The 8,975-nt window shown below is 57.0% G+C and overlaps 1 protein-coding gene across 1 annotated transcript in view; it reads right to left on the reverse strand.

The window, feature by feature from the left end:
• The window catches only part of NOX5 (NADPH oxidase 5), a 35,152-nt gene extending 26,548 nt beyond the window's left edge, over positions 1-8,604 (reverse strand). Inside the window, exons 1-4 of the mRNA XM_021710602.1 lie at positions 8,533-8,604; positions 4,576-4,699; positions 2,629-2,779; positions 212-422 (exon numbers count right to left, since the gene is read on the reverse strand). Of these exons, the coding sequence (XP_021566277.1) occupies positions 212-422; positions 2,629-2,779; positions 4,576-4,699; positions 8,533-8,576 (530 nt within the window). The 5' untranslated portion in view covers positions 8,577-8,604. The remainder of the gene's footprint in view (positions 1-211; positions 423-2,628; positions 2,780-4,575; positions 4,700-8,532) is intronic.
• Between the last annotated feature and the right edge of the window lie 371 nt (positions 8,605-8,975).

Consider the following 8,975-nt stretch of genomic DNA (forward strand, 5'->3'; position numbering starts at 1 on the left):
GGGAGGCAGGGCCGGTGGAGACGGGACTTGGAAAGGTCAGGGATGGGGAGGGACCCGGAGGAGCTAGGGGTTGGGGGCAGGAGGTTAGGGGCGGGTCCTGGAGGGGCTGGGGCGGAGCCAGGGATGGGTCTGGGGCCAAGCTCGCATCCCGGCCACCCGGCTGATCGCGAGCGTAACCCCGACGCGGGCGGCGCCGCTGCAGCAGCCGGACCTGATGGTCAGGTTCTCCATGACTCCGGGAAAACGCTGCAGCTCGTCCCGGAGCTCGTCGAAGGTGATGGCGCCGCTGCCGTCCCTGTCGGCCGACTCGAAGAGGGCCCGCGTCAGCTCGTCCAGCCTCTCGTCGGGCAGAGAGATGGCGCTCTCGCGCAGGCAGGACCGCAGCACGGTGCGCAGCTCGTCCGCGTCGATGGAGCCGCTGCCTGGCGGGGCGTGGAGCCGAGTGGGGCCGGGCCCAGCGCCCCACTCTGCACCCGCAGACGTACCTGCCTTGCATACGCTGCGCGGAGTGGTGGGTGCTTCCTGCTCACCCGCCCCCAGCTGGCTGCCAACCAGTTCCCCTGGTTGTGTAGACAACGCAACCTAAGTACCCAATGTCACCCTCAGCTCAGAAACCGTCCCTGGCTCCCTACTGCTAGCTCGACAGAGGTGGACGCCTCCCCACGTGGGGGAACTCGGGCCTCAGTGAAGGCCTTTCTCCAGCCTCCCCAACACCACTCTACTTCCAAGACCGTCTGCCCAGAAAATACACCCGCCTGCTTCATCTGAAAGAAGCGGTGCCCTGCACCTTACTGCCCACAGGGTGGTGGTGAGGGGTGTGCCCTGCCTCCAACTTGAGGAGACTCTGTTTATCATGTCCTGAGAGGGTCACCGTTGGGCCCTGCCATGTGGCCTTCTGTGAAGGAGGGAGGAGTTCAAATTGATGGGAAGAGGGGGCAAGCGCCCCTGCAGAGATCCCAGGTGCCCTCCAGGTTGGGGCATCTTTTCCGCCCAGCAGGGCGAAATGTGCAGCAGAGTCATGGTGAACAACTCTTTGACCTGTGTTGGATATGGACACACTCCCTGTTGCACTGCATACCTGCCCCACTCACTGTGTGCCGGAGGGGGTCAAAATCCTTTGGAGGTGTGGCCCTCACTTTGCTTATCTCTAAAATGGGAGTAGTCATTCCTCCCTCTCAGAATCCGTCTAAGGAAAATACATAGCCGCAAGACACCTTGTGAGACGTCTGGAGGTGAGTAACTGCATGCGTGTGGAAATGCCTGTTGGTGTTGCAGTCATCGTTGGGGCCCACACTGAAGTCTGTAATCACACAGCAACACAGAGTCAATCTGAGTCTGTCACACCCCTCACCCCTCGGCCACTCCTGCTTCCTGGGAAGGAGCCATGCTGTGGTAGGTGTCTGACCCTGTCCAGAGCTCCAGTCCCTCCCATCCCTTCACGCCTCCTCATCCTTCCAGTTAGACTCTCCGTGGCCAGTTTCAAATCCAGGGTCCTTCACGGTCATTCTCACACATGCATTTTCCCTCCTTGTCTCTCTGTTCCTCTGGCCTATTGGCCCCACGAATATCCCATCCCTGGGGGAACCCAGCCACCTGTCCGCCCCCCTCCCATGCTCCAACGTTGTTGACACACCCGAGATAGCAGTGTGCTTCAGCCCTCCGCCTTGCGAGGCCTTCCCTGTGTCCACCGGCATCTCATGCCTCCGGCACGGCCACTGTCCACTCTCTGCAAGGACCACTTCACACGCCTGCTCCCCTCTGGTGCCTGCCTAGCTCTCAGAGACTCCCTGCGCCATTGGAAGGGAACGTCACTGAGCTCCTCCCTCAGAGCCATGGACTCCCCCTCGCCCACCCCATCCTGTGGTCCTTCCATCTCTGTCCACCAGGAGGAAGTGTGTGTTTCTGCCTTCTGTCAGGGCCATCTGAGGTCAGCAGTAATCCCAGGTGTGGCAAAGTTTGGCGGTCAGAAAGCAGTCAGTGATGTGGGAGACTGGGATGGGGTTGGTGGGAGATGTTTTGAACAAGCATGGTCGACTGCCTATGTAGTGGGGGCCGACTTGGGCGTGGGGTCCAGGAATGGGGTCCGACTGGATTGAGGCAGGAGAGGGTGGAAGCCAGAGAGACCCTGCAGGTCAGAGGGCCTTGCCCAGGAGTGGGGCTGCAGCTAGCTGGAGCTTTTCAGGTCCACTCCTATGACTCCTCTGCTCAGCACCCCATTGTTCATTGAATTGAGACTCCAAACCTGGCCTTCAGGGCCCTGCGTGGTCTGGCCTCACTCACCATCCCCGGTTCACTGGATGCCTCCCTTCCCCCTCCCCACTGGGCTATGCTGCATGATACATACAGTGGGATATGTTGCAGCCGCTAAAATACGATGCTGTCACAGCAGGGACTTACCCCTTCATACCCACTAGGATGGCTCTTACCAAAACTAGAAAATCACAAGTGTTGGCAAGGATGTGGAGAACTTGGAACACTGTGCATTGCTGGTGGGTGTGCACCATGACAAAGCTGCTGTGGAAAACAGTCCCAGGCTGGCTCAGTGGGTTGGGGCGCAGCTTCACTTGAGGTGGTCCACTGACACTCCCTGCTTCCCCACCCCATCCCGTGCCCAGGAAGCTCCCTTACCATCGACATCATAGACCTGGAAGAGGAACCGGAGCTTGTCCGTGGGGCTGCCATGGACCAGCAGGGTCAGCGCCTCCTGCAGCTCCTTCAGGGTGATGGTGCCGCTCCCGTCTGAGTCGAACAGGGCAAAGAACCGCTCTGCGAAGAAGGGCTGAGGGCGAGAAGGGGGGGACAGGTGCGAGTGGCTGCAGGCCTGGACCTTGCACTCATTCACGCCTCCGAGCATGCATGTTTGTGTGTGTGTGTGTGTGTGTGGCCTTGTATTCATTCACTGCCTCAGTGTGGGTACGTGTGTGCGTGCGCACTGGCAGGGGCACCCTGGTGGTGCTCTTCTGGCAGGACTGGGGGCCTGACGCCCTGTGTGACCCACCAATGGAAGGCCTGCTCAGACCCCCACAGCAGGGGTGGACCTGGTCTAGGCTTCGGTGCCTTTTGGCTCTGAGCCTGGTCATTTGCTCTCTCTGCCCCCGACACACCATCACTGCCATCAGCCTTGCAGCCCAGACGTCTGGGTGGCCTCTTGCCCAACATGAAATAGTGAGTTCCCTGCAGGCTCCTTTCAGGCCCTGCCTCTTCCCCCATGGGGTGACCCCAAGACTTAGATAGTAGACTCTGCTTGAATATCTGAGTCCTCTCCTCTTCCTGGCCTTTTTTTTTTTGAGTAAGGGTCTCACTCTGTCACCCAGGCTGGAGGGCAGTGGCACACTCACAGCCACCGTAGCCTTGACCTGCTGGGCTCAGGCAATTCTTCTGCCTCAGACTTCCAAGTAGCTGGAATTACAATCATGTGCCACCACACCCGGCTAATTTTTCTTGATTTATTGTAGAGATGAGGTCTTGCCAAGTTGCCAGGGCTGGTCTCGAACCTGTGGGCTCAGGCAGTCCTCTCATCTCAGCCTCCCAAAGTGCTGGGATTATAGGTGTGAGCCACTGCTCCCAGCCTTCTTCTTGGTCTTAGGGCCGCTCACATCCCACACTCGAGGCTGCTCTTGAGAACTCACTCACTCATTCATTCATTCAGCACCACGTGCTGGGCAGCCTCTCCTCCAGGTCTGGAGCTGGGTGTGGAAACAAGGCAGGCTTGGCTCGGTGTCCCAGAGGTGTGTGTCCTGGGATGCTGTCCTGAGGTGGGGGAGGGGCCTGCAGGACCCTACAGTCTGACTTAGTGAAATCTGGAGGGCTTCCAGGTAGGAAGTATGGGTGGAGTCCACACAGACAGACACCCTGTCTGGGCTTTCTTCTTCTTCCCCATCCTTGGGTAGTGTCCTTAACACTCTCTCCTACCCGAATAGCCCTTATCTTTGGATGGAAACATCTCCCTGGGCACAAATGCCTTTCGCCCCATATTTGCTGGGGAAGGAGGCTTGGCATTGGAGGTCCAAGCAGAGTCTCCAGTACCAGCAGGCAAGGGACTTTTTAGGAGGGCATGCAGGTGCCCATTGGCTAGCCTTTGTCAGGGCCAGGCCACCACCTGATGCCAGTCTCCAGAACAGCCGGGAGAGGCTGGTGTTGCAGGCGTATCCTTCCGTCTCTGCAAGGTCTCCTCTAGGGTCAGGCTGTGATGGGCTGGGGGAGTGAGGGTGCAAGGAACCTGGCAGCCTGGGAACAGCGTGACACTGCAGATGGGACTTTGCTTCTTCTCAGGGACAGGTGTGAGCCAGGGCAGTGGCTCTGCCCATGAGCCTGGGGGAAGCTGAGATAGATCATGTTTCTAAAGATTTGACAAGCTACCGGCTTCCAACCTCACCTGTTATTTTGAAGACCCAGGAGGCCCCGGTTACCCAGAGGGCCCCAGAAACACCTGCCAGCCCTTCTTCCAGGTGGGGCCTGCAACCTGGAGGAGCCCCTGGGATTGTCTTGTGCCCCTTTTAAGGCTGTGCCCTGAGAGCCAGGTTGCTTGTCCTCTGCAAAATAGAAACGCGGGCCTTCTGCTTTGGGGACACTTGCCTCCTTCACACGCAGAGCGGTTTTGAACTCCTGCAGGTCAATCTCCCGGTCCTCGCCCGCGATGGTCTTGAACTGCCGCGTCACCCAGCAGAGCCACCTGGCGTCCTCTTCGGCACTCATGGTGCTGGGAGACAAAGGGGGAAGGCTGACGGCTTGGGTGGCCATGGCTCCTGAGGTCTCCTGAGGCAGGGCCTCTACCCAGAGGCTCAACCTAACCCTGTATTTCCTTCTGGGAGCAGTGGCTCAGAATTCACTAACTCAGTGTTCTCAGTGACGTCATGGAACACAACTATCACAAAAAATGGACATCAACTTTATTATAAATAAAGATTAAAAATAGATGAGCCGATTTTCACCCAAAGTCCTGCCGCTCCACTGGGCCTGCTCTGGTCACCCCTGGGTGGGAGCCCTGGAACTGCTGGGCACTGCAATGACAAAGCAAAACACGTGCCCCCTCGCTGCTCCTTCTAATCCTGGGCCACTCTGATCTGGGCGTGTGGCTTCCCAGGGGGCCTTCTCCCAGGGTGATACCAAGAGCCTCTCCGGCCTCAGCCCCTGGCATGTTAGTACCATGAGTGTTTATGTAACAGGACCTCAGGGAACGCCTTGCCACCCAGGACACCCTGAGAGGCACCTACCTGGTCAGGGTTACAGCCCACCAACCAGATGGGACACAGTCCTGAGGTGCCACTTCAGCTGTGGGGCCAGCCACACAAGGGAGTCTTGCGGGGTGCTGGGCATCTTCACGTGGGGGAAGCGCACTGTTGGCCCCCCCCCACGGGTGTGTCCCAGCACAGCTGCCATCCTTTTGAGGGTGGCGCCCGGCTCACACTCACCCTGCAAGCTGCTCTCCAGGCCTGCTTGCCCCAGCCCTGCAGCCTCCCTGTCATCTGTGAGTCTGACCTGGGGTGGGAGAGTCTTCACTCCCTTTCCTCCTTCTCTGCCCCTCCCACTCGTTCCTCTTTCCCTAACTCCCAAGGGAGGCTGGGCTGGGAGTCTTCAGTCAGACCCTGGACTGCCACAGTCCCATCATGTGAGGGGCTGGATGTGCAAGGTCCCAGCAGACCTGGCCCTCCAGGACCAGGGCTCTGGGTTGGGCCTGGAACTGTGGGTTTCATGTGCCTCAAAGTCACTGGCTTTGCCTGAATAAACAGAAGCCCTCAGACAGGACTCTGCAGTGTCCTCAAGTCCCAGCGGGCTTGCCAGTTACCTGCCAAGCGGGCTTGCCAGTTACCTGCCAGCTCTCTGTTTCTCTGTGCTTGACCTCTTCATAGGTATGTGTTTATACTATACATATGTGTACATACATCTACATAAGGGATGCATGCTTTAGTGTGTGTGTATATATAAATATACATCATCCGTGCTTTAGTGTGTGTGTGTATGGGCCTTAGTGCATGCACGGCTGTGTGTGGATACACACACATATACCATACATGCTTTAGTTTGTGTGTGTGTGTGTGTGTGTGTGTGTGTGTGTGTGTATGCACACACGTATGGGCTTTAGTGTGTGTATGTGTGTGCACTTGTATATGGGCTTTAGTGTGTGGGTCGATATATACACATAAATATGCAGTGACTTGGTGCCAAGCCGGGATTGAGTTCCAAGCTTGGGACTCCTCGGGTTTCCTGTACAGACCACCCGGCCGGGGTCTCCCCCTTAACTCTCCTGCAAACTCATAGTTCTGGTGAACCGAGCAGCAAGGAGGGTGCAGCCCCTGCCAGGAGCCAGTCCAAAGCCCAGGGCTCAGCTCTGCCTGGAGGAAGGAAGGATGGAAGCTGAGAGAGACTGCCAGAGGTGACCAGGGCAAGGTCCAGGCCTAGCCTCCCTCCAGGACAGCCTCTCCCCTCCAGGCAGGGCCCTCCGGTGCGCCAGCATTTTGGTTGTATATTGCCTGCTTTGATCTTTGGGGCAGCCAGTATGGTAGGTCTTATTGCCCCTGCTGCTTTGCAGGCTGCAGCTATTCAAAATGAAAGGACGTCCCATCAGACCCTCTCCTCCTCAGAGGGCCTCTTTTGAGATCTGGCTGCCCTGAGCTTCCCGGGTGAGTCCACACCATCCCGGAGAAGCCATCTCTGAAGGTTGGCAAGACAGCATGCCGGGTTCTGGACAGAAATCATTAACATTCAGCACGAGTCAGGCTGCATGTGGCTCACGCCTCTCACTGGAAGCCATGTGGCATGCGACACTCGCCGTCTGCACCCTCATGTTCCCATGGCTGGGATTTCCGACGTGAGGGTCACCAGACTATTTAAGGATTGATCTGTGTACTCACGGCTCCCATGGACAGGGTCTCTGATGTGAGCATCACGGACTTCTGTCTAAGTATCTGCTTAAGATGCTTTTCAGACCCCAAATTCCAGCAGCCAGTTTGGGGACCCCACAGAGGCAGAGACCCGTAGGAGCACACAACTTCTCCCTCTCCCTGTCTATGACATCACCTGTGCTCATCCACCAATCAATTCTCCCCATGCTTGGGTCCACCCCTAAAAGTTCCAGCCCCAAACTCTTTGGGGAGATGGATTTGCAGTTCCCTCCCATCTCCTCATCGGTGACCTACGAGTAAACCTCTCTCTTGCTGCAACCCAACATTTTGGCATGTTGACTGACTGTGTGCATGGGCAGTAGACCCACTACAGTTACAACTGCCCCAGGCCCCACCCTTACACTGCCATCATCTAACAACAACTCAGCTTGGACCCTCCTTGATGAGGAGCTCATCACCTCTCACCTCTGCACCTGCCAAGGCTGGGGTGCCTGCTTCGATGCGCCTGAGTTGGTGTCAGCGTCCCATCTCTGCCCCCCAAGATGCTCACACCTCCCTCTGACTCCAGTCACCTTTTGGCAGTTTCAAGGCAGTCCCCCACAGCCCAGAAGGCCCTCCCCTAAAGAGTATGGTTCCCAAATGCAACACATGTCTCCCAAATGGGGAAGGTCCTGGGTGGGGCCCAGGAAGCTGCACATGTATCCAGCACTCTGGATGCCCGTGACCCACGTGTGGGTGGTCCTAGCCCACACCTTGAGACCTGCTGCCTCAGGGGTCAAAGAGCCCCACTCACTTCTCCTCCGGGGACCCCTCGGGAAGGCATTCCACAAAGCAGGGAGAACCCTGGGAAATAGGCACTAACCCAGGGAGGGTGTGGGTAGGGTGCTTGCTCTTCACCCTACTTCTCAGAAACAAGGTCAGTGAGGTGGCCTGGGAAGGGGCAGAGAGGCTGGAGGGTTGGAGGGATGGAGACGGCGAGGAGGCCAGAGGAAGAGAAAGTGGCACTGAGCCTACAGCAAGATTGCCCTCAAACCATTTAAGCAGCATGTAATCGCCACTGTCCTAGGAAAGAGAAGACAGCCTGCTTGCTCGCTGATAAACTGGCATTCAAGATAAAACTATAGAGAACCCGAAATTTCTCAGAACTGGACATCTTAAACAAGATACACTGGGGGGGGGGCTAATGGGCACGACACTATCGAAAGCAACTCAAAGTTGCTGCCAAGTTTCACTCATGTTTTTGGAAGGATTTTCTTTTTTATTTTCCCCCAATTAAAGAAAAGTAGTTCCACTTCAGATTTCAGAGCTCAAGGGGAAGAGTATGCTTCTCCAGAGGCCAGGATCAGCCTCAGGAGACCAAGATGCCAGGTTCAACCTGAATGACCAGCCACAAGCGTCTCTCCAGCTATGGACCAAATGAGATGCTGTCTGGGAAAGCGTAACTGGAAATCACAGCACACTTGCCGGATGCTGCTATCAGACTGGCTGGGCCAAGTCCTTATTTTACAGATGAGAAAATATGCCCAGAGAGGGCTGGTTGCTTGTCCAAGACCACGCAGCTTGCTAGTAGCAAGGCAAGGGCAGATAGAGCTCAGGTGGCCTGGCTTCTGACTGTGGCAGACATTGTTTGCATGTCCCCCAAAGGCAGAGACCCCTGCCTTTGCTTGCTGCTGGCATGGAAGGCACTCACCCTCTGCAGGCTGCAGGGTCTGACTGGACCAGGTCTCCCAACATGCTCCTCTTCTCCTGTCTTCCAGCGCACACGACCCAGGAAGGCTGCTGCTCAAATACCCACCTGCTCCCCCCCGCCCTCCGGCTCCTCCTCCTGGTTTTCCTGAGAAAGCTCCTCCTCCTCCTCCTGGCTTTCCTGCTCACACCCACATTCCCTCAGCAGTCTACATGCTGGCTGCTGTTAGGCTTAGTCCAAAGAAACCCCAACAAGGAGGCCTGGAGCAGGGCGGGGTAGGGGGCTTATTGGGAAGGAGGCTTGCTGTCTCCCATCTGGCCCACTCAGCATATCTTCCTTTCCTTCTTTCTTTTTTATTTTTTTTTGAGTTGGAGTCTCACTCTGTCGCCCAGACTGGAGTTCAGTGGCCGCTCCCGGCCACCGCAGCCTCGACCTGCTGGGCTCCA

Source organism: Carlito syrichta, unplaced genomic scaffold (assembly GCF_000164805.1).
Source record: "Carlito syrichta isolate Samal-C Ts95f unplaced genomic scaffold, Tarsius_syrichta-2.0.1 Scaffold290822, whole genome shotgun sequence".
Classification (NCBI taxonomy): Eukaryota; Metazoa; Chordata; class Mammalia; order Primates; family Tarsiidae; genus Carlito; species Carlito syrichta.